General features: G+C 33.7%; 1 protein-coding gene across 1 annotated transcript; it reads left to right on the top strand.

Annotated features, from left to right (window-relative positions):
• Positions 1-3148: 3148 nt before the first annotated feature.
• On the top strand, positions 3149-26637 carry LOC132728501 (uncharacterized; the record flags this gene model as incomplete). The annotated part of the gene is given in 14 exon segments (XM_060714141.1): positions 3149-3280; positions 3972-4741; positions 5166-5322; positions 5641-5834; positions 6063-6117; positions 7372-7630; positions 9546-9769; positions 11457-11495; positions 15465-15578; positions 18908-20076; positions 20588-20705; positions 23050-23100; positions 25176-25366; positions 26134-26637. Coding segments are annotated over 14 exon segments (3704 nt in total), but the record flags the coding sequence as incomplete, so codon positions are not given.
• Between the last annotated feature and the right edge of the window lie 853 nt (positions 26638-27490).

Below are 27490 nucleotides of genomic sequence, written 5' to 3' on the forward strand. Positions count from 1 at the left end.
GTGGTATCTGGTTTCGATCGAAATTGGTACAGAAACGTTTAAATGCAATGGGTCAGCAGACATCGGAAATGCGTGGCATCACATGGACGTTGTTCTGAGAAAGAGTGAGAACAGACGTTCATTTGACGTTTATGACGTCAAAGTGATCCGTGATTGTTTGTTTATGTTATATGTCAAGACTGTTTTAATGTTAATATTCATCACAGTTAAATGGTTTTTTTCAAATTTGTTTATGAGATATGTATATTTTTGCTGGCAAAAATTCTTATATGTATGTATTGTTTAAGAGTGAAAAATGAAATAGTATATGAACTTTCCGGACAGCCCTGGTATATGGATCTTTTATTCAATGTAGACAATCATCCTTTGAAGTTTGAACACTGTAAGCCAAATGGAACTTGTGTTATCTCCAGAAACCACATGGCTGTTCATCCTATAAATTGTACAGCTGTAGGTTGATTAATACTTTAGTTATTGAGCGAAAAACCGTTTTTAGTTTTAAGGTAATACTAATAGTGACATTGACCTTTGATCTAAATATCAATAGGGGTCTTCTAATCAATATGGACAATCATCCGATTAAGTTTGAATATTGTGGGCCAGATGGAACTTAAGTTATGCTACGGAAACCAAATGGCTAATGGACAGATGGACGGACACCAGGGGGTATAACATAATATGTCTGACATTCTTTCGGGCATAAAAAGCGTAAATTTAGAAATTAGAGTCATGTTACTGGTATGAGGGAATAAGTACCTCTTTAAAATAAAAAATAAATTTCAAAACTTATCTATAAGACATTTTCTAAAGTGGAAACGTTCTCTCGTCAAAATTAAAAAAATAAGTTAAGTTTTTTTTTTAAACTGAACCAAACATGTAACAAACATCTTGTTCAAGACATCGAAAAACGCAAAATCATAATTCAATACACTACTTAAAATGTTTTTTAGATGGTTATATTTACCAATCATACAAATATGCTTTTATAGTATACAAACACACCTTTGATTAGAAAGATCTTGTTACATCTACAAAAAAGAGCCACCAAAAGGTGGGGGCAACAATTTACTCTTTTTTAAAACTTTTTCTAAAAGCAAACAAATAAACAGCTTTTTAAGGAGAAAATTTAACGTACCAATTAAACTTGTTTCTTTTATTTTAATAGGTTTGTTTAGTCACACTTGTTGTTTAGTCCATGTATGAATAATTTTCATTAATAAATGACAAAGTAAAGAAAATAAATTCAATCATCTGACCTTGACAGTCAAGGAAATTTAAAGGTCAGGATCATATCTAAATCATTCAACATGTCTGTTTGGTCGCAAGTGTTGTTTTTTCCATGTATGAATCAAATCCTACATAAAACACAAAGTTATGACAACTTAACCAAAATGCAATAATTTGAACTTGACAGTCAATGTCCTTTAAAGGTCAAGGTCAGTTCAACCTTTCAGCATGTCTTGTCCAAATGGTTGTTTTGTCCAAGTTTGAAATACTTCATCCGACACATGTTCGAACACATCTGAGCAATTACCTAGACAAGCATCCTGACCGAGTTTCATGACAGGTGAGTCAAAAATGTGACCACTAGAGAGTTAACAAGGATTTTCCATATTTGAGCAGTGTGACCTAGTTTTTGACCCCAGGTGACCCATATTCAAACTTGACATAGAAATCATCAAAACAAACTTTCAGACCATTTTCCAGGATATTTGGATGAAAACAGTAGCCACTATTTTTAGCTCCTTGGACCTAGTTTTTCATCTGAGATAACCCATGTCCAAACTTATCTAAGCAATTACATAGACAAGCATCCTGACAAAGTTTGATAATGATTGAGGTAAAAATTTGACTGCTAGAGTATTAACGAAACAAGAGCTGTCGGTAGGACAGCAACGCTCGACTATTCTTAGTGCTTTATAGTAAAAAAAGCCTTGATTAAAAGGTAAAATTTTCTCAGTAAAGAAAAAGGTAAAAGTTTTCTTTAAATCCATATTGCAGTTATAGGCCTTGGAGAGAGGCCTATTATGCTCTCAAAGAAGAGCATAAAATTTCAGCATGTTTCAAAGCCTTATGTCAATGAACTTTGAAAATATTTGAGGTATTACTAACGTAAATTCTAAGTCGTAAAAGGGGCATAATTCTGTCAAACTGCTTGATAGAGTTACCTCCTCCTGTCTACAGTTTGGGGTCATGATGGACTTTGAAAATATTTGAGGTATTACAAAAACTTTAAAGTAAATTCTAAGTCGAAAAAGGAGCATAATTTTGTCAAAATGATTGATAGAGTTACCTCCTCAGGTGAGCTAAAAGGAATAACAATGTTACAGTCAAATAAATCAAATATGGAGCAAAATTTAAAGTCTAATCATTTGACACTGTGACTTTGAAGGTCAAGATATTTTAAGTCATGGTCAAGTTCAGTCTGGTCTACTTGAAGGTCTTTTCCAAAGGGTTGTTGTGAAGACACTCTACTTTGTAATGAAACAAAAGCCAATGTTAAAGTTTTAGGATGGCAACAAGAAAGTAAGGCATGAGTGTACATGGCAATAGCTCGCACTTTTTTATTCTTAAAAAAATCCAGCTAAAAACTAACAAGAAATGTCGAACGAAATATATGCCCCCTTTCTAGCCCTTGACTCACATTATTTATAATTTAGTTATAGAAATTTGCCATCCATAAAGGGTTACATGGAAGTGTTCAATAATGGCAGAAAAGAATGAAGACTTTGTGATAAATAGTTATCGAAATAATGAGACATTTAAGGCCCCTGTGACCTAGACCTTTGACCTAGTGACCCAAAATCAAAAGGTGTCATCTGATAGTTATTCCTTGTATTATGCAGCTACCTCACATCATTTTATTTATTATGTTCTAAATATTCAATGATAAGGTGTAATCCTATCATAATTGATTGAAAAGTTCTCTGGCGCTTTACAAAACACAGTAACACACTACTATAGATTTAACAATTTGCATTTCCTGTCTCATAACATAAATAATTGTATTCAGAGAAAAGATACAATCAGCTTATATAGTAAAAAATGAAAAATTTTGTTTAAAAAGTTTCGATAAATATCTAAATTTTCACATTTCAAAATTATAACATTATTATTCGTTGATACCAATTTATTTCACTGCTTACAGGTCAAAATTATTCGACGTATGTAGTTGTTTTGCCGGGGCAAGACATACTGAATGGAACAGAAAACCCACAAATCAAGTATGAACTAGTTATGACCACAACTTCCCCTAACCCAGTGGATGTGATTATAACTGGTAGGATATTTTCCATTTTATCATCAACATTGCATGTATAAATATATTAGTTGGCAATATGACTGAAGTTATCTACTTATGTCATTTCTTGCATGTAATGCAGCGTAAATTAGGAGCTAATTTCAATCGAAATGGAGCAGTTGAAGAGACAAAGAAAAGAACATATTGGAAGAAATAGTTCATGATCACAGTAGAATACACCTGTTGTTAATAGAAGTTTATTGATTATTTCATTTTGAAATATTGTCAAATCTTTAACAAAACAACAATAATAATGACCAAAGTTTGTCATTCTGAACGTTGTATTCTGCGATTCGAGTTTGTCGGTATATATTACATGAAAACACTGCTTAATTAGCATATATTTTATACTTAAATCGATCGCAAATTATTCAACCTGGCACCTGAAGATTGATTCCAATATTTAGAAGTGAGTAGTAAGAATACCGCTTAAGTTGGTGATTTATAATAACGCTTAAGTTTCAGCCGTTGACCGGTATGAGGAAATTAAAATATTTACACACTTTAGACTTTAACTGCCAGAATTGAAAGCGATCAGCCTCTTGTCACCAGTATATACCCTGGCCATTTTGTATTATATCTGCGGGTTTTATATTTTGTTTTACGTTTATTTACAGTAATTTTCAAGATCTGATATGTTTTATTATGAAATAAAATAATAATTGAATAGGTGTTGGTGGTCAGATCGGATCGACAATGTCTGTCGCAGATAAAGAGGTATACATTTTCTACCACACACATGGTATGAACGGATCACAGTATGCGAACAAGTCAATTATAGTTAGTTCGTCCAACGGTCTATTTAATCTACAAGTTTTTGTAATAAGAGAAGACTTCAACCATATTGAAGGGTACCTTGGAATTCCAATCGAGTCTTTGACAGGCCCGCATCAACCGCCAGGTCAGACTGTGTACAGTTATGTTGTAGCGACGTTCTGTGACGTTGGAGGCTATTGTCAACTCTCGGTCGCTGCTTTGAACGACAAAACACCAATCTCGATAGTGTTGCCTAGCAACGTTGAAGAAATAGTTTTGTGCAGGTCAAAAAGCTACATTCGCACCAAGAGAGATACGACACTTACTTTAAATAGATTTGACGCTCTCCAGCTTGAGAGTACTAATGACTTAACCGGCACTGTTATTTACAGTTTCATGCCGATTGTTGTATTTGCTGGCTCCCGGAATGTTACTAATGGAGGCATCGTTGCCCATACAGTGGAGCAACTGGTCCCTACTTCGCATTGGGGATCTGAATATATTGTTACAAATTTAGGCACGAACGGTTATGGTGACATTCTGAAAATAGTAAGCAACTGGAATGATACTAAAGTGAAAATGACGGGTTACCCATCGTTTGTTATGAAAGACAAATTTCATACCACTGTGAGACGCCTTGATAAAGGACTTAACAGTCATATTATTGCTTCCCATCCAATCCAAGTAGGTATTGCAAAGTTACAATAAGATGTAATGTCATAATTCACAAATATTCATTTAAATGTTCTAAATATTCCAAGTTATTTAATTTGTTACAGCATCTGTGTAGAGCTCTTACAAATTGGTGATAGTTAAACTTTCTTCAAATTTTTACACAGGATGTTATTTTATATATGTTTGAAATTTCTAATTGTTGTTTTATGGTAAATCTTATAGTATTATAAATACCTTTCAGCAACTTGAACACGTATTACTTTCCATTACTATAAAGCAGCTGTTTTATGTGATTTCTCGTAAAGTCTTCAGTCACACTTTCAATGGCAGTGTAGAAAATGTTTCGTCTCCGCTTTGTAAGGACCATTGGTTTGTAATGGTATTATTGAATATTCTTCAATAGCATGTAGCACAATGTCTTTCACTTTCATAGGTAGTACAGTTCACTGGCTTGACATATGCTATTTTAAATGAAACATCAGCCCTCAGCATGACAGTTGTTCCCTCAGTACGTAACGCTTTTACAGGACAGATCAAGGTCGCATGCCAAAGTGATAAACCTGTCAAAGGAGCATTCTTCATCACATCAGGTATAAAAAATTTAATGCCAAATTATGCTCGTTATCACTTGGGCATTCTTCATTTACTACAGGCGGCAGTATTGCAACGGTAAACAACTCGGAATATCATATATCATCAGATATATTATGACAGCTAATGACTATCTATAAACCTAAATAAAAAATATTTTGCATACCCGCTGAACTTTGAAGTATCTTTAACGCTCTATGTGTTATTTCTTCCACATCCACTAATCTTGAAGACCCCCTTTAAGTTTTCGTGTTGTTTTCGACATACTCTGCTCTTTGAAATCCCTTTTAAGTTCTATGAATCATTTTTCATTTCAGGGAAGCTTTCAAATGAGACAATAATCAATAAGCAGAATAAAGTAGATAAAACCAGAATCAAATACAGTGACTACTTGATAAGTACTAACGAAGCTAATAGTCTATCATTTACAATAGAGAATACAGACGGTGCCAGTGGCATAATGAAATGTGACGATCAAGCAACCATGCCAACCTCTGTTATCTTCAACGAGGTAAGATAAGCTAATGTACACCAGATGTCAACATTGTAGCTGTGTGCCTTTCTACATATATCACTGACAGAAAAATTAATTTTATGACCATTTGGCCTCTGATGAATCAAGTCACGGTGTTTCATTCCGTTTCACTCATAGCTTTAATATAACTTTAATATAATTAGGTTTTATTTTTACATTTATACTAATACTTTGACGTATATGTTTTATGCTTTCTTTTTTCAGAATGTCGACAATACTCAAGTATTTTCTCCAAATTATAATGGAGGCACTTGTTATGGTGAGAACACGTTATACTAGTAGAATAAGCACATGTTTCATATTTATCTCTAAAAATATATGTCTGAATTAAGTACTTACTAGTGCATAGAAAAACCCAACACTTTACGAGGGTAATTTATTTTTTTCCCAAGTAATGTCAAATATCCTTAATAAAATGAAAGGCAAGCATTCATCAGAAACCATTTAACATTACCTATGATTTGTCTTTTTTACATTATGCCTCAGAAATGAAAACATTTTTCCATCATTATAAAGCCAATAGGGCAAACATGAGTTTTAATATGTTAAAATAATGGTTTTAGAGTATGTTAGATACTTCGATGTTAGATCACTAAACGAACTAAGCTTGGCCAATGAGTATAACATTTTGGAAACTATAACTGGACACCAAAAATAAAAAAAGTTTTTAGGAAATAAAATTAAAAAGCATTCCTAGGATATAATGCATAGATTCCTGACCTGTCTATTTCGTATTATCATAAGATTAGTAGATACAATACGAATTTCACCTCAACATATTTATTAACGAAAGAGCACATGTTGATGTTTGTGGTAAAAACTATTGTTATTCAAATGAAAAGGCAGAGTAGGGATCTATCAATGGGCCTTTAACTTGACTATATTGTTTAAAAAATGGTGAAACTATTTTTCATGTACATGTCATCAAAAAGCTCATGGACAAAGGATATTTTAAAACCAGCAAGGCAAGACAATTAAGTTGCCTCCTTCACATCAATCTAATCTAGCACGATTCAATAACTCACCGTTTCTAATTACTAACCAAAGAAACCCTGTTTCTTGCAAAACTTGGAGTAAAGGCAGAATTCAGTGTTGTATTTATCGCAGAAATTTTGTTAAATATGGTCTACTTTTATAAAGACAGTTCCCGTTGTCGTTGTCTATGTCCAGCTGAAAGTTATAAAATGCACATACATGTAGTTGTTTTGATTAAATTCTCTTATAATTATAAATTATAAAACAAAATATGCTGCGACGGAATAAAAAGATTTTTCTCTTAATTGCATTGATGCTTTCCCAGTTAGAGCCTATTTGTTTATAAAAATATGAAAAAAAAATGCTTAAAGTGATGAAAAGGTGAATCTGATTCCATAATCTAGGCCACCTTACATGACAAATTTCATCATTTCGTGCGACCATATGTCACCTTTTTGTCAATACAATCAATGTTAACATCCAACTTATTGAATTTTGACGCATTGAGGCCAGTGTGATTATATTCTTTATCATGCAGAGGGTGGGAAAGCGAGTACAGTATTCGACTCCTCAATGAGCAGCTCAGCACCCTACACGCTTAGTCTTCTAGATCATCCAGAACATGTTTTACAGATGAGAGTTAAAGTATGTGGCGAAGCTGCATTACAATTCTTCATGAATGACGGTGACCTCACGAATTCTGTGTTCCTTACAGTAACACATACTCAGGTGACAATCACCAAATGTTTAGTGGATTGTGGAACGGGTCAGGCGGCAGTTATAAGCGATACTAAACGGTAAGTGTTATTACAAAAAATAGTGACCATTATCTATATATAAACAGTAGTAGGAGTCAGACAAAGCTACATTTCTATAAAATCAGGTTAGACTGATACAATTTAAAAAAATTATTCTTAGCATAATAACTCGTAAGGAAGTCCAAATTCAAAGTAAAATATCCGTTATGTTCATTATGCAAATGATGAATGTAAGTATACATGTTTATAATCAGTTCAATTAAAACAAGCGCTTTTCTTTAGCTTTCGAGATTTGATCTTCTTCAGAAAAATGACTGTTATAAAAAAATGGCAAATGACAAATAACACATACTCAGGTGACAATCATCAAATGTTTAACGGATTATTTTTTTGTTCGTACAGGCATAGATAAACATATGGTCCCTGATATGCTATATATGTTTAAACACGGTATCTAACACCTCAAAAAATTAAATATACTGTAGCCTATATACGATCGTTGTACATATGCAAAAAATCTAAATTTAGTGGAACATGTAGACGTCACTGATATGTGCCATTCGTGTTTTCGCCCAGCGACCCATTCAAGCGAAAGGTCGAGAATTAACAAGTTTAAATGGCGGGGACGCGGGGCGAAAACGTGCTAATTACAAAGGACACGGGGCGAAAGGTAATAAAAAATATTAAAAAAAACTTCGTCACGCGGGGGCTCGGAGTGAGATTTAAGAAATAAAACGGTGAGGGGCGAAGCCAAAACAAGCTTACTAGCGCCCCCGCTAATAAGCGTGTTTTCGCTCCGCGCCTCCTCCATTTTAACTTGTTAATTCACGACTTCATGCTTGGCGTTGTCGCTGGCAAAATAGCTAATTAGAGGGGGTATGGGGCGAAGTATATTTATCAAACCTCGAACCGCACCCCCGTGTTTTCGCTCCGGTCCCCGCCGTTTTATTTCTTTCATCTCGTTTTGCGCCAGCGCGGGCGACGTTTTATTTATTGCACTTATGAACAAAATATGCGTGTTTTCGCTCCGCAATCAATCCCGCCATTTGAAATTGTTAATTCTCAATTTTTCTCTTGGGGCTGGCGGGGCGGAAACACGCTAATTAGAGGAGGCGCGGGGCGTTGTTTTATCATTATGAACGTCGCCCTGCGCCCCCTTATTAACGTGTTTTCGCTCCGCGCTCCGCAATTTTATTTCTTAAATCTTGGTCTGCGCCCCCGCGTGGCGAAATTTTACTTATTAAACTTCACACTGCGCCCTTGCTAATTAGCGTGTTTTCGCTACGAAAACGAAACGAAAACACGAATGACACAAATCAGCCACCATAAGACTCCTAGTTTTATTACTTTTTGAACAATCCTCGTATATGTACTATATAGTTTCAAAAATAGGTCAAACTTTGTTTAAAGGAAAATTATAAGTTGAACTTATTTAGAACAAATGACCATTTTTATAATGTAAGAGTTCAATACAGTATGAGACATAGCCTTTAATTTAAATGCCTACTTTGGCACTACTTAGTTCTTTTACTGAAAACAAAATACATCAGTGGAAGTAACTAGAATTACAATAAATCTATATGTCCGTGTGTTATTATTACATACATTATACAATGTTAAATAAATTGTCCTGTTGTATTTTGCTATTGATGACCTCTCAAACATTGTTCGATTTCATATTCTCCTCGTTTGAGTGTTGCCTTTTGTTTTGACTTTTTCTTTAAACTGCACACATATGTGTGTGGATATTTATTCGTTCTTAGGGAGATGTTAATATATTTAACATATATTTTTTTCGTATGGTGAATTCTACGGATGTTGGCCGCTTTTAGCGTTTTAATTATTTCATGTTTTTTTTCCGTGTTGCATACATACAAATAATGAGTCCAGTTGACATGTTTATTTTAAGATCTGTATTTCTACAAGCGTACTTATGTTGTTTTTTTACAAACAGATTTAATTCTGAAGACAGTGCAAAGTGGAATTGTAAAACGGACATGGCTTTTTTCTGGTTTACTCAAAAGACTGAGGCTTCAAAAAACTATTTTTGCTTCGGGATTGGCAAATACGACGACACCAAATGCACGGGAAATGAAACAGAAAGCTTCTTCGAAGTATCTAGTCCGTTTAAAATGATTAAATTGATGGGTGTAGCATCCGACGCAGCCTTTAATTGGGGTATGTGGTTTAATCTTTTTTTCTTTTTCATATTACAAAAAAAATCGATATAACAATCTTTAAAATCGTCTAATACGAGGGACGATCAGAAAATATCCGGCATTTTCATGCTTTTCTCTTCCCACGTGCAGCTATATACACACATTATATATTGGTGAAAACTACATTCATTCCCTAATAACGTGGTCAGTTTATTTTCAATGATAGTTGTGTATACACAGTATTTTGCCCTCTGATATATGATATGTGTTTCGTCTTTCATGGACTCTTTGTTAGAGAAATAAAGTTTCTGGTTGCAGAAGGTGAAAAGCCCTGCCACATCTTTTAGAGGCTTCAAAAAGATTTTCTGATAAATGTGTATCACGTTCAACCTTCTACAACTGGGTTTCTCAGTTTCGTGAAGGCAGAACAAGTGTTTGTGACAGGCCTAGGACTGGGCGGCCAGCTGAGGCGGTGACCCCAACAATGGTAGTAAATGTTAAAAGCTTTTGTCAACAAAAATCGTCGAGTAACTTTGGAGGAGGTAGCCAACAAGTTAAGCATCGGTAAGGCATCGGCACACACGATTTTACACCTAAGCATGAGCAAGGTAAGTGCCAGGTGGTGCCTAGACAGCTGTCCGCAGATCAAAAGGCAAACAGAGTAACCAATGCAAAAGAACATTTAAGCCGTTTCAATCGTGAAGGAGATAAGTTTTTGAACCGCATTATCACTGGAGATGAGATGTGGGTTCATTATTCCGAACCTGAGACAAAAGCTCAGTCAAAGCAGTGAAAACGAGCTGGTTCCCCACCTCCTACACAGCTTAAGCTGTCTCCTTCGGGTGGTAAAGTCATGCTTGTTGCCTCTTGGAATTCACGAGGAATGATACTTACTCATTTCATGCAAAAAGGTCAAACTGTCACCGCCAAGTTCTATTCTGAAGTAATTCTGAAAAATCTCAGAGAAAAGCTGAAACAAATGCGTCCCAGGTTAGGACAGAAAAATGTCCTCCTTCTTCACGATAACGCCCCCTCCCATACCGCCGCAGCTACAGTGGAGGTTATCAACTCTTACAAATGGCAATTGTTGTCTCACCCTCCTTATAGCCCAGACTTCGCCCCTTGTAACTTTTATTTGTTTCCAGAACTGAAAAAAATGCTTGCTGGAAAGAAATGTAAGACAATGGGCGGCTTTGATATCTGCTGTTACACAGTACCTGAAACATAGGTCTACGTCATGGTTCACGGCGGGAATACAAAAGCCTCCACGAAGATGGCAAAAGTTCGTAGACGTAGGTGGTGAATATTTTGAAAAAGAGTAGAAAGGTTTTTTTTAAAAATGTTGAATGGTTTTTGAGAACGAGTCAAAAGTCCGGATATTTTATGACTTCCCCTCGTATAAGACTATTAATATTGATTTCTGCTAATTTTAAATAAATGTGTAATAGAAAGAGCATCGAAACACGAGGCTATGTGATTTGTACGAAGGGGCGTAGCCCCCGAGTATTAATCAGATTGCCGAGTGTAGTTATTCTATTAAAATATGTGAAGTTCCTGAAACAGTTTTAGAGAATTATAAACCTACATGCAACTTATTTGATACAATTATTTTCAAATTATACTATCAAATTCAATTTAATTAACTTATTTTGCGTGTATGATTACATGCTATATATAAACTTGCCTTTTTTCATTTAAAATTACAGATTTTATTGATAAAGCAGGATGTGATGTTTACGAATCAGGTAAGTGTATTGTCAATGTCAATAAAATGATATTAAAAAAGAACATATCCTCCATATTAGGTGCAAAAATGACTGGAAATCCTCTGTCAGAAATGCGGGTTTTTTTGTTATCTGACTATATTTTTTCTTATCAACAGAATACTGTTAGAATTTGTCGTATTTAGATTGTCAGAATACTAGTCCTCTTACATTGATGTTGCAGTGTGGAGGGCGTTCGTTGCCAAAATTCCAGACATGTAAAGTGTTCCTTTTCAAATGACTTTTGAAAATGCGAACTTGTATGCCTACCATTTTTTATTGTACCCGTGCATAGCACATAATATGCCTCTTAATTCAATCTTTTAATTGAAGGTTCCCACCTTTATATAACAAGTTTACATATATATCGTAACAACTGACCTAACATCTAAAACGACAACAAATGTACAAGTTCGTACTTTCCATTGCATGCAATACATATGCATGTTTGCACACTTATAGATCTGAAATATACAAATGAAATGTAAATCCTCAATACAGAAAATAGAGTTTAAGAAAACGTATTACCAGTTGTAGAACTACAAGAGTACGTTAACACAGTAACATGTTTAAAATTACAAAAGTAGATTCACAAAGTTAAACGATTTTAAGTCAAGCATAACGCCCCGCCCCTCTCGGAGTATTTACGAACTTCTATTGCGGACAAGTATAAAACGGCGCCTCTCCCATATTTCTAAATAAAACTGAAGGACAACATACGGCATTTTTCATAACATATATTTGTTACATTTGTTACAAAATTTTTGTCACTAGCAACATCACTTGAAAATTGCTGATTTTACCATTTATGATGAAGATAACTTAGGCATTAACTTATTATTTAACATCGTGTTCTTATCAGTTACAAGTTATTTATCATTTTAGTGATTATAGCCTGTCCGTGCTCTGCCTAGTGCCCTGTCCTGTGTTTTGTTTGGGGTCCGCCTGGGCTCCTTGCCACTTGTTCTTGTTGCTGGGTCATGTGGGGTTGCTTTCATTGAGCGCCACCTTTCCTTGTTGATCTTGTTTATCATATATTCCTGAGAAACATCGGCGATTTGGAAATCTTTTAGGGGAACAATGACCAACTTCAATCAACTTCATCACTTTGTTTCCAGATTGTTATACTTCACAACAGCAGGTGTCAAGTGCCGTGTGGCAGCTGTAAAAAGATGCCCCGCACTTCACTTCAGTGTTGTTATATTTTTCTGGTCCTTCGGGATCATTGATGCCAACGCTATTAAGTGTCGAGAATTGAGTACCGTTCAAGCCGGTGCTAGGGGGCGTGAGGGATGTTGCACTTGTTCATTATCCATCATGTACAGACTCAATCAAACCGAGTCTTTAATTTTTATGTAATTTTGTTGTGATTAATGCTTTCGAGGGATCACTTTGTTTCCAGATTTGTAATTTACTTGTTCAAAGCTTATGGTCTTAACTTTCATTCAATATTCTTTTTCTTTTTTAAATAAAGTATCTAAAGGAAGCAGCGTGATTTTTTAACTTAATATATGAGTGTGGTTTTAAGAAAGGAAAAATAATCAACGATAAGTTTGAAACAAAATTTTTAATACTTCTACGTAATTAACTTTCATTTTTAAGGCATCACTAGAAAGTTCATGAAGGATTCTTTTACTTGAGTCTAAAATTATCAAAATTGACCAAGAAATAAAAAAAGTAAGTAGGGGGCGCCACGCCATGTTTCTCTTACTGAATTTCAGAGTGTGTTTTGTTTTTTTACTTAGGGACCAAATGCGGTTTTTCATGGTATGGTACTTACGTGTCACATTGAAGGTCTCATGATAATCGCCATAATAACACATCTGCGGATGTTTCAAAATTCAAAATTGTACCAGTTCATGTTGAATTTTGCTTAAGCCGGTGCTAGGGGGCGTGGACGGTAACTTGCTCTTTCTATTACCGTGAACAGGCTCAATCAAACCGAGCCTGCAACATTCTCAATTTTGTCGTTTTGAGCGTTCTTTAGGGATTCTTATTTTCTCTATTTTACAGAAAGTAACATGATAAACTTTTAAACAAAAAGTTAATTCATTTTGATTTAATTCATTTTTATTTTAGGCATATAATTATATATCATAAATCGTATGAAGCACAATTTTATTTCAATCCAAAATTTAGAGGGAACGCCGTGTTTTTCTTACCAATTCTCAGAGGAAAAAATGATACATTTTGAAACAAAAATTTCAATACATCTATGAATTCATTTTTATTTCCGAGGCACTCATGGAAAGCTTATGGAGTAATCTTTCATTTGATACCAAAAATATTTGACTTTTTATAGAAATAAAAAAAAAAGTTAGAATGGACGCCGTGTCTTCCTTCACTTTATTGAGAAATAGGAGAGAGACGACGGGTATTATACCTGTCCGTACATTTCCGTAATGGAAGATCGTAAATACCCAGAGAGGGGCGGGGCGTCATGCATGACTTAAAATCGTTTAACTTTGTGAATCTACTTTTGTCATTTTAAACATGTTACTGTGTAAACGTACTGTTGTAGTTCTACGACTGGAAACACGTTTTATTAAAATATGTTTTCTGTATTCGAGTTTTACATTTCATTTATATTTTTCAGGTACAGATAGATATCTACAAGTGTGTAAACATGCTTATGTATTATATGCAATGGAAGATACGAACTTGTAAATTTGTTGTTGTTCTCCATGTTAGGTCAATTGTTAAGATTTGCATGTAAACTTGTTATTTAAAAGCGGGTACCTTTAATTAAAAGATTGGATTAAGAGGCATATCATTTGCTATGCACGAATACAATCAAAAAAGCTAGACATACATGTTCGCATTTTCAAAAGTAGTTTTCAAAAGGAACACATTACATATCTGGAATTTTGGCAACGATCGCCCTCCATATTGCAGAAGTACAATTTGACAACAAGTTCGTTTGATTGTGGATATAAAAAGCACCTGCTTAATTGAATCTGAAATCTCTAGGTCATTTCTATAAAAATTGGCTCCCACATGTTTACGTTAAGGGCAAATTTTAACTTACTGTTGTTGCTTTTTTATTTTCAACATATTTGTCTTGGATTGCCGGATAATGTATCTGCATTTATGAAGAATCAATTTAATATTTATACACATAAAGAGTAGGCGACAATATTAAAAGGGTATTAACGTTGTTCACGATGTATCAAAGCTTCATATACTATATATCAACCAACGTAAAAAGGGATAGAACAACCAAATTTAAGAGGATAATTTCAATTCTAACATGCCAAGATAAAGCTAGATTGAGCAAGAAGTCTTTTTTATGACGGACAGTGGTCATATGGTGTGTAAGCATCTTTTTTTCTAATCATTTCATATCGTGCAATATTAAACCTTAGATAAATGTGTTCCTTCTTAATTTATATAAGTGTCAGCGCGCCTTTAAAAAATATAATATTAACAATGAAGTCAGAGGTCCGACAAAAAATATAAGGACTGCTTGAACAGGCATTATGACGATTTTACGGACTGCTATTTAGCAGCGTGCAACCGCGAGACGCAAAATATTAAAGTTTACTGCCAACAACAGTTACCAAATTTTATTAGAAATTTTGTTATTTAAACAATATGATTTCCATGTTCGTTGAGCGTTTACAATTCTGTTTGTAGTAGAGTGCAGTATGATATGAGAATTAGCGCACAGAACTTTATAAGTGCATTGTAGTGACTTCCTAGTCAGCCCAAAACATTAAACGGACGCAAGCCGAACGTTGATTCTAAAGATAATTGCTTTCATTGCCTGTTGAATAATTTACAAAAAGCTTGTATATAGAATATGTAAACGAAGCTTAATCCATAATGACAAGCAAGCCGACGATACAAAAATAAAGTGATGCAATTTGATCAGAATTCAAACTTTGATATTTCCAAGGACTCTACAAATGTTTAAAATGTAATTCAATCCGGATGTATTTTTGCCATCAGACTGGCGGTGTATGGATAGATGGACAAACTGTTCTGCATATGGTTCTAGCATGTGCTCCGATAGTACACTCACAGATTTCGTTATGTACAATTGTGCAAAGTTTTGTGGAAAATGTAAGTAAAATACCTAAAAATGTTTACTTAAATTCATTCATTTTTAGTATTGTATTTAACTTGTATTCTTATCAGTATTGTCATGTAACTCTTTTATCATTATTAGTATTGACTGATCACATAATCCACGGCACTGGAATATAAAAAAGCCATGCAATGAAAACGATATTACACTAATGTTCTAACTATTAGATTTGCCAAAGAGTAGGCTTATAATTATATTTACTGATTCATATGCACTGACAACATAATAAACAAACATGATCGGCCGTCGGCGATAGTACTGATACTTTCATACAATGATGACCATTTTATCTCATACCCAATATCTGCAGAGATTTTTTTTTATAAAAAAGGTGAACTTAACAAAACACACACGCACACACACGCACATGTACGCAAACTTAGTGTCACTTACGTTACAATAGTAGTTGAGTTTAAAGGATTGCAGCTCAAATATTAATCTAATTGGTGGAATTCTAACTAAAGCATTTTATAGTCTCAAAATCAGGGATATGATATTATCTTGATTCATTTATCCCAGGCTAAGTAGGATCCACAGTGGTTGTTGTAGATCAAATTAAATATACAATTCTGTTTAACTAAGAAAAGGTAAAATGATTGAAACACGGTAAGCTGACATACATTACATTATATGTATTGGTCCGTGTAAATCATCAATGACATAAATCACTTCGTAAATGTGTAATGTCATAGTTTGCGTTCCTTATACATGGGGGGAGAATCACGCCGTTCGTTACCCAAACAAACAAGATGACGGATGCAGCCAAAAGTAGGTTTTCCCTTTTTTTCACTGAAATTCGTGATGTTCTTGTGTAAAGGTACATAAAATAACCTTCTCCACAAGTTTCCTGGCACACATGATTTTATTTTCGTGATGTTCCGTACTTCATCTCCAGATTCGAAGCGAGAGAACTTTCAACCGGTTTTATCGTGGTAACGTACGGCTTTTTCTCTCAAATTCACTGTTTCTTTCACATATATGCGTATTAACTGAAACCACTGGCTTTAAAAGTTGTAATATGTTGTCAAGTAAGCATCCCTGCCCATTCTATCTAGAATAACTGTTCAAAATATTAATATCGGGGCATTTTCCGGTAATGATAACGTATGGCGCACAAAATATCAATGGTATTTAAAGTCAGTGGTTTCAGTTAATATACATATATGTAAACGAAGCAGTGAATTTTAAAGAAGAAGCCGCACGTTACCACGATCAAACCTGTGGAAAATTCTCTCCCTACGCGCAAGTCAGATAAGGTACGAGACGAATCATGAAACAAAATCCTGTGTGCTAGGAAACGTGTGAAGAAGGTTTTTATATGTACATTTACATTAGAACATCACGAATTTAAGAGAAAAAATGGAAAACCCTACTTTTTGCTGCATCCGCCATCTTGTTTGTTTGGGCAAGCAACGGCGTGATTCTCCCCCGTTTATAAGAAACACAAACTATGACATTACAAATTTACAAAGTGATTTATGTCATTGATGATTTACACGGACCAATACATAGATATGGACGTTTCAATATATCAATTCAATAAAAAGGTAATGAAATAAATAAATTGAAACACAACTTTTTTATTTGCTTATTTATATTTAAATACAAGGGCCAAGTACGACTTCTAAATATGAATTAATATGGAAATGTTTCAAAACGAGTTCTTTGACAGAATAAATATCATATTATACGATATATAATATTGAAAAAACCTCCAGGTGACTGCACAATAATTTTTCTAGAGCCAAACACTAAGTCACACTTTCCGCAATTCGCTGACACTATTTTTTATTTTTTAAATACGGACGTGACATTCTTATTTGATATCTAAATTGAATGTCATCATTCATAGGCAAACATGAATTCACTTAGAATTAAATTTGGGTAATAGATCCTACTTATCAAGAATTCCAAGTCGTAAAATGGGACACCTACCGGAAGTTGATATTGACTCGACGGCTGTTTCTGCTTATTTTATCAATTTGAGTTATGTAAAATAGTATTTCTTTGAATATATTTTATCAAATGTTATCAAATGAATTTGAAACAGTTAATTGTTCATAAATAGGATCGTATTTGTCCAACGATTGTGTATCTGCTAAGAGTCCTAAGATTCACTATTCGGCACAAAACTTTGTATGAGAATTGATAAGCAGTTTGTCCCGAATGTCCATTTATAATGGAAACTGTAGTATGACAGAAAACCAGAATGTACTGATTCCTGACGTACTTCTTAAATAATTGGATTGGTAACCGATTTACCTGCAAATTGAAGAACAGACATTCCAATTACCCTTTCTTCAGTTCTTTCTGTCAAAGTTTTCAAATTAAGCCATCACATTTGAAGATAAAAGTTACCGTATCGCTCGCTGTGCGGGCTGTGCTGTCCTGCTCTCCGAATTTCCCACTAATATTGCGTTTTAAAAGGCTTAGTTGGTTACTGTGATATAAAAATGTTAACTTATTATTTAATTATTATCGTTATCATTATTAGCAGTAGACGTTGAAGAATGTCAAGTAACAGTGGCATTTGTAGTAGCAGAAATAGCAGAAGTAGCATCAGCAGTTGTAATACCAGTAGCGGTAGTAATGGTAGAATAAGTTTTATGTTACCACGATTAATGACGGAAACAGTTGCTAATCGCACATTTACACATGGCTTGATACTATCCGACAATAATAATGTCTTAACAACTTTGTAATACATGTAATAGTAGCACCGACATGAAAAACGTAACATACTTAACTAAAGCCGCATGCCTTCTGATCCATGCTTCTTTTAATGAAAATTTTGAAAGTGTTTTAAAAACCAAAATATTGTTATAGTTACCAAAAGCAGGTCAAAATATGCAAAAAAATGTCCTTACTGCGTTTTGTCACGCAGTAAAAATTTGGTGATAAATAATGCAAAATCTGACATTAGCCGCACATAACATGCAAATTATAACTTAAATCTTTTTTACTTTCAATAAAATCATTTTTATATTTTCTTTAATATTTCTCAAGCTTGACTTTCCTTGTAAAATAATTTGTGTCATCGCAGCAGGAAAGAAGGAGAGGATATTATACAAATATGGACCTCTAATCTATTCTAAAATCTATTTTTAGAAGAAAAAACAGTGAATGTACTCTGATATTGACTAGTTTTTTTTTTACGAAAAATTACATCTAAACAAATCGGAGAAAGTAATTTTAAGACTATTTATAGATCATATAATAATAAGCTTTATTGAATATTTTCGTATCTCACATCTTATTCTTAAGATGTTTTCTATGTTTTATTTTTATTTCTTTTATTCAAAAGGTTTCGCCGATAGCTATGGACGTAAATTTCTATTCAGAATTCCTATATCTAGTTCGGACGTTACAGCTTGTTCAATAGTTGTATCCCCTCTTAATCAACAAACAAACGTCGCTTTCACTGAACTTAACACATATGATCAACCGCATCCAGAATATGTTCGTCAAGGGACACGAAATGATAATGGAGAAATATACTATGACTGTACGGTTAGTTATCGATTGAAGTACGTTTATGAAATAACGTCTGATGACGATGTTGCCGTTGTCGTTGCAATAAAAGTTGCCGAAGAAATTGTAAGTGCTCGAATATATCCCGTGGACACGTTTGGCACTCACTTTATGCCAGTTGAAAATGACAATGAAAGTACTAAGAAATGTTATTTTGTGTCCGAACATGACATCGTAAACCTTAAGGTATATTATTCCATCAAATTAGCTTCTTCATCTGATATTTTTGATGCGAAAATTGAGGACAAAGATGCAAAGGTTCTAATTTCGCAAAATGGAAACGACCTTACCGGAACTTCAATTCTTTTTGATAAGCCATCTACTGTATTTTGCGCAGATAAGTTTTCAGATATTACAAAAGGTAACCATTACACTCAGCTAATGCCAACAAACACTTGGTCAACTGAATATACTGTTCCTGCATTTGAGGTCGATGTCATGAACAGACCATTTGACGGAAGGCTTATAATTGTATCTAATGCCGACAACACAATAGTTAATGTATCTGGAGGATTTGATGCTATTCATGCCATATATAGCAGAGGGGATAAGCTTGAGCAAGAAATAGACGTTTCAGTTGCTTATCGAATCAAGGCATCCGAAAATATAGCTGTGGCGTTGTATCTGTACGACCCTACAGACGAGAGTAAATCATCATACACCTTGTTACCTCCAACACAAAATTTTCATGACACGATGATTACGTCAGTTCCAAACAAAATTATGAGCAGCCTTCATAGCTTTGATGTGACAGAGATTAAAACATTTTATATTGACGGAAATCTCAATTCCGCCATAAAACCAAAGTCTGCAGACGACAATGAACCTTTTTATAGGCAACAGATGCTTGGAAGCGATAGATTTGAGATTACAATTGTAAAATCTGGTACAGAAAAGTGGTTTTCGGTTCCAGGCAACAGTAAAGCTGCATTTTTACAAACGGTAAGTGAATAGTAAACAAAAGAAATACATCTTTTTATTGCTTATAATGTATCTGGGATAAATTTGTTTAACGATATATTACAAAACTACCCTGGTTATACCATAAGATGTTAGGCTTTAAATTATGGAGGGGAAATCCGCCAGTTCGTCTTTTATGTTGTAAGAAAAAAATGTGATTCCAATAAAAATTTCATTTTTTATTCTCCATTCTTTTAAGAAAAGTGTAATTATAAGTGGCTAGTGTCTGCCATTTTGATGCTTAGTAAACATGCTACTCCATTTACCTATGCACTGTAAGATATAGATCTTATCCTTTGAATTAGAATAATATGAAGTTGGTATCAACGAATGAAAATTTGCGATTCTTATCTTATGACACATTATAATGCCTTCTTATTTTACAATAGGACGGGTTAAGTATATATATGCACTTACTGGTGGTTTTAGACAATTTCTTGGTTAAGTTTTACTGAAAAGCATACCGAAATAGTTACGATGTTTTGTATTCTAGGATCGAGATGTTTGCAGCATATCAATACAAGAATCTGTTGGTGACGGTATAGACAATGATTGCGATGGACTGAAAGATGAAGATACATGTTTTGGTCCTTATGGCGTATATAGAGAAGGTAAGTTATATGGGTAGGGAAAGCGACATAATAAATCACGACATATGTAGGAAAAAAGAGTTACGTAGCAGTCTTTTATAAAACAAATACTAGTAGTAAATAAATAAATAACGTATGCAGAAAAAGCCCGATAGGTTTGTTGTTACTCAAATGAAATGTTACATACTTACCTACTGGTGTTTCTTGAAAGTTATTTTGTTGTATACCCACCACTTTTTTCGGATTAATATAATACTACTTACATTTGTATGGATTAATCGATGAAATATTTTACTGATTACGACTAAGAGTGAGAATACAAACACAAAAAAGAAATCTCTTATATACTTGTAATTGTTTTATATTTCAACTATTTCTTTTCAAACTCCAACAGACTTTTCATCTGTGAGAAAGATTTGTTAACTTGTTGTTCGCAAAAATATGAACAACTAAAATTATGACCAACCCTTAGAAGAAATACGAAAATAGAAATATCGCTTATTTTAAATGAATTCGACAGGTATGATTCCTTAATAGTCAACAAGACACACTCATTGAGAAGTAAGTATTATAGCAGATACTGTTTGTCTGAGTTTTTGAGAGTGGTTTAAAGTACGTACTCTTTGCAGCTGAAAAAAAATGTCACTCTTATGGCTTACGAAAAAGAGTGATATTTGTGACAAGGAAACGCCTGGAAAAAAGCGCAACACAAAAAACGGCCATTGGACTCTTGCTGTTGTGACACAGAATATTGAAACATGTTAACATAGAGGTTAATACTTGGTTGTTGCTCGACAATCTGCGATAGTGAATCTGTCGTAAAGTCACAAATCTAGCTCCCATGCATGAATCAGATTGTTCCCCTGTCTTGTTGATGGTTCCAGTACTTGCTTTGTTGTACATAATTTGATCGTTTCTATAGATCTATCTGGAGATGTAGCCCTAGATGTTGACAAATTGTGTGGTTTTTATTGTTTTTAAAATGTCTTCATATCGATACTGTAAACCTAAACTTTTATTTGCATGTGACTATAATTTATTCAGGAGTCATCTTGAACGTCACTGGTAGTTGTTTACATCATTTCCATGTACGTTCATTCACTGGTCCATTTAGGAAAAATAATGCCGAGCAGCAAGGCGACAAAAAATTGCATGATTACCTAAATTTTTGCCACAATGGCCTTGAAACACCCTAAATGTTGTTACTTTATATATAAAAACATGGTATGTGGTATATGGTAATAAAGTAATAAAACAGAAAGGATAAAGGATATTTGTGATTGAGTTGTAGACAACAGCTATCATGACTTAAGTATAACAAATATTTTGCTGCTTGTATCGAAAAATTGGTATAATCAAATTTGATAACAGGAGTTAATTTTTTTTATATTTTGCCTATATTTAGCAGAGGTCAATCAAACGCTTAAGCGGTTGCAGATAAAATAATTCATCAACCGACCTTTATCGCCATATTGTTTAATTTTTGAATTACATATAATAATCACATACAAATGTCATTCGTCTTTTATTCTGACATGCAAATTTAAACAAAATTTATTAAGAAAAATCTGAAAAAAGGGAAAGAAATGAAAACAAGTTACAAGGCGAGATGAAGAAAATAAAATGTGCGTATTGGAATTCAAGCAGCACGCCTTCAGATTCATGTTTATTTCATGAAAATTTCGAAAAAGTATTTGAAAGTGTAATATTGTGAAGGATCAAAAGGAAGCAATTTACGCATTAAAGATGGCACTTACAAACCATGTTAATTACCAAAAAAAGTGCTCAAAATATGCATAGATAGCATAGCTTTACTTTGTTAGTAACGCAGTAGAAATATAGCTGTAAATACTGAAAATCAGTCATTAATCGCACATAATATGTAAAATATTACTTGAATCTTGAAACTTACATCTTAGTACATTTTTCGCAAATTTGATTTTATTGAAATAGAATATTAGATAATATGACTCATCTGGAGGCATGTAGCTTAATCCCGAATTATTTAGAGAAGAATTTTTCTAGGACTTTGTCTTCCATACTAGTCTTGTTTTGAAATAGATGTGTTATTAACTGTAACGTGTATATACTTTATAAAATTATTAATTGTAAATAATGTAAACTAATGATTTAAAAAGGCCAGAACAATATATGCTCTTATCTTGAAGTCATGTTATTATAAGTATAACCATTTTATAATTCCTGTGACGACACGTAAGTGTTTCAACTCCTTTTTGTTAAATCTATGAAGTTGATAATGCATGGTAAAATTATGCAATTTGTACATGCCAGATGAAATTATACTTTTTCGTGATTTATGATATATAACAGATGCTTCAATTGGAAAAGAATATTTCTTTCACAGATTACGATCTCGATGGAGGATTTGGCGATGACTGTGTTGAAGAATTAAATGGTAAAGGTTTTTAAACTTACTAACAGTAAACGCTGAGAGAAAGCTATTTGTTTGTGAGAACAATGCTCTTTTGCTCTTTCTGAAACTAACTGCCAATGTAAACTTCAAATTTGAGGTGTAGCGTCTGTATCAATGGAAAATTTACTGCAATTAATAGCGATATATTATATCAAAATGGTCCCTTTCGAGATCACTAGAACTTTGAATAGAAAACAACCTGATTTATAAATGGATGGTGTGTCAATAACTTTGTCTGCTGCATATTCAGATGCACATCTACAAAGTTTGCTGCACTGATGTCCGGGACTTTTATGGAGTCTCACACGAGCTTTGAATAGAAGAATTAAATGTTTCAACATATTTTCCCGTTATCATTCTTGTCCCCCGCCTTTTAGAAGAAAAAAAAAATATAGAAATAGGTTCCGTCCGTCTGTCCGAATGTCTGCATTACCGAATGGGATAGGTGGCCATCTAACTGTAAACAAACCAGAAGAGAACAATAGAGTTCATTCCGTAACAATAGAATAAGGGCCTTTAGCCCTCTATTAAACAATAGAAAATAACAAAAGAAATTGCCCTTTATTCCATTCCGGCCGGCCGGACGTCCGAACGTCCGTCCATCACACTTTCGTGTCCGGTCCATAACTTTGTCAGTTATCAAATGATTTTGAAATAACTTGGCACAAATGTTTGTTATGATAAGGCAATGTGTCATGCGCAACAACAGACCCCTACCTCTATGTTCTAAGGTCGAACTTGCTCATTCAGGGTCAAAATTGCCTATTTGAGGGTATATGTCGTGTCGGTATATAATTTTCTTATCTTTGAAAGGATTTTGTAAATATTTGCCACAATTGTTCACAACGAGACGATGTCATGCGCAACAATCGTCAGTCACCTACCTCCAAGGTCAAGGTCACACTTGGAGGTCAAAGATTAACAAGTCTGTATAGGGTATATTTTGTGTCCGGTTCATAATTTTTTTCATCTATCAATGGATTTTGAAAATACTTGGCACAAATAGTCACTATAGTAAGACAATGTGTCATGAGCAACACCTGCATCCCTACCTCCAAGGTCAAGGTCTCACTTAGAGGTCAAAAATTATCATTGTCTGTTGTAGGGTATATATTGTGTCGATCTACAGCTTCTTCATAGTTTTTCAAGGGATTTTAAAATAATTTGGCACAAATAGTCACAATAATAAGGCAATATGTCAAGTACAACACCTGCATCCCTAACTCCAAGGTCAAGGTCACGCTTAGAGGTCAAAGATTTACATAGTCTGTTATATGGTATATTTTGTGTCCAGTCAATAACTGTTTCATAGATCAAGGGATTTAAAAATACAATGCACAAACATTCACAATAATAAGACGATATTTCAGGCGCGAAACATGGGTCCCTATCTCCAAGGTCACATTCAAAGGTCAAAGATTAACATAGTCGGTTAACGGGTATGTTTTGTGTCCGAACATCATCTATTACTTCTTTATAGTTTAATGGATTTTGAAAATACAAATTGTTACAATTATAAGACAATATGTCATGCACAACACCTGCACCCTTACTTCCATGGTCAAGGTCACACTTAGAGATCAAATGTTAACATTATAGATTTTTAAATTATGTGTTTCATTTTTATTTCTTTAATAGATTTATTGTTGCATTTGCAGATCGAGCATTGATCATATTTTGGACTAAAAGTTCTGAGATCCATACCAAAATCTTTTGAAAATAGCACAATTTTATGCTTCATATAAACTTCCCCGAGGCGGGGACGTTGGTAACTCTGTTACAAATTCTTATCTAATTTTATTATTGTTTAGTTAAGTTGTCAAGACGTTTCGTGTTAGGATTAAGCAATGTTTAAGCTATTTCTTGTGTTCCTTTAAACGCAATGAACATAATTTCATATTCTTTCTTTCCGAATATAAAGTTGAAGAATGTGTCTGTTTGCTGTTGAATGAACAAAAACTGTATTCTAATATTTTGTGAATACTTAAAACAGTTATTTTATTTTGTATTTTATAGCGAGTTGATCAATTGTCTTTTATTTTCATATGTGCTGAAAGAACCTGTAATAGTTACTGCACCAACAGAACCATTGTGTCTGGAAATCAAAAAACCTAAGGATCAGTGCTGGACCGTATGCACTTGCAGCTGTGCCTGGGTAGAGAAATACGAGTCTCAGAAAAACCTGACACACGATGAACTTGTTGAAGCCCAGCAGGAAGATATTCAGCAAATACAAAGTGAACTAAAGGTACGTCCCTGTTTTTGCAATATCCAGAACTGTTCACTATTCATTCATTTTTTCAAGAGTTTATCTTAGTAACCATCTCAGATACAGAGATTGATGTAAAATATAGACGATTTAGCATTTAAGCAAACGTGTGTTGCATTGTTGATTTTGTTGTCATTTCATTTCAATTATTTCTGTTATGAAAATGTCTTGTGAGCAGTGTTGATGAACGATAACAGAGTTAAATATACAACATATTCAAATATATAACCATTTGTCATGTAAAAGACGTGATTAAGATAGAGACTAATGTTTTGAATTATATAAATCATATTTGTTGATTTCATATACAACTTTAAATAAACAGTATTGTTTTTGTAACGATGGTTTCACTCGTTTGGAATAGTCGGACTTTCCATATATTGCTTTATGAAAAGTAAAGTAGGAGTTTGTTATGCCGACCTGTTTGTGTCATTGTACTACATTTTGGTAGTTTGAGAGATCGATATGACGAACAAACATAACATTTTTTGGTGTTTCCAACTTTTAACCTTTGCTTTCTCCTCGCCACTTAAAACATTTTCGTTCGTTTACCAAATAATCTATTCCATAATTTGTATGTAACTGTACAATGATTAACTTGTTGAACGTTTATAGATATCTTGGAAACATTAATAAAGAATATAATTCGCTCAAAGTAGATTTAAGATTAAGGAAGACAATTTCACCACAGTTTTTAAAACTTTAATACTTGATTTCATGTCCTTTGCTTAACTACTGACTTTCAGGTCGACCCAAACGCTTTGCAGACAGCATCGGCGCAGAAAGAGAGCGCTAGCGATGAACGTCAGAGTGCTGCAAACATTGGTTATGTTGGAATTGGTTTGTTTGCTCTAGTCTTTGGTACGATCTTCATCATGGACATATTTACTCTTGTCAGGGACGCATGCATCCTTTTCTCCAACCTGCGTGAAGGATTTCAACGGCTTTCTGATTGCATCAAAGGGAAACTGTGTTAAATTGTCATCCGTTTGGTTTTCACTCTTTTAATTATTTCCTGTTTTCGTATGAATACTCATTCATAAAATAAAAAGGTGAAGCCAAACGAAATAAATTTAAAATGGGCCTTGTCAAACTGCTTGTAAGTAATAAAGTTTACATTCCACGTGTTTATAAGCAAATATGTAGCAAACAATGTTTATCAAATTGTTTACAAAGAGTAAAAATATGAAAGTATGTTGGCTTTAATCCGTCTTTTTATATATTCTTTTAAAAAATTATAGTCTAATCATCAAAAAAGCTATATAATAAATATATATATTTAATGCAGTTTTTGTAGAAATATAGTCTATGACAATATATTTCTACCACTTCAGGTAAAATTTTATAAAAACGTGCCATATTCATCAGAAACATTTATCAATTTCCTAATTGCTTATTTGAAGCAATTTTCATAAAAAAACTACTATTAAATATATTACATTTTTTTCAATTTGGTCATAGCTTTCACAAGTACTACATGGATATGATAAGGTAAATATTCAAGTAATTTTTCATCGAGCAATATTCCGACGACAGTATAAAATCCTTATTGGCATCGCTTTGAAAGCGTTTTTGACCAGGTTTGCCGGTCTATTAGTTGATTTAACACACATATGATGTGATATGTTTTTTTATTGAAATTGGTAGATCCACAAGGAGTTTTGTCCTTGTTTTTGATATTGTTGTTGTTATTGTTTGTGTTTGATGTTTTTTACGGCTATGTATCTGTGATAGTAAATGTTAATTTTGTCACTGTAATTTTAACAAAATAAGCATGTATGAAATCCGTTTTATTTAAAATCATTACTAGATAAACAGGTAAATACAATAAGGACCATGTGTCAAATTTTACATATAAAATCATATCACAGACTTTGCTTTGGTTTTTTAGAATGATGGTATTTTGAATTAGACTAGATCACTCTTTCAAGTTAACTTTTTACTTTTAATGTATAATACACAAAACTAATACGCTAATCTTTTCAAAATGCTTTTACTTTTGGCGTAATTTTCAAAACAGATCTAAAAGCATGTAAATTGGCTTAATATGCTTGTATATTGATCTTATAGTGGTATTAAATATATAGTGACCTAACATAATTG

Source organism: Ruditapes philippinarum, unplaced genomic scaffold (genome assembly GCF_026571515.1).
Source record: "Ruditapes philippinarum isolate M1 unplaced genomic scaffold, ASM2657151v2 ctg527_1_1_1_1, whole genome shotgun sequence".
NCBI classification, from domain to species: Eukaryota; Metazoa; Mollusca; class Bivalvia; order Venerida; family Veneridae; genus Ruditapes; species Ruditapes philippinarum.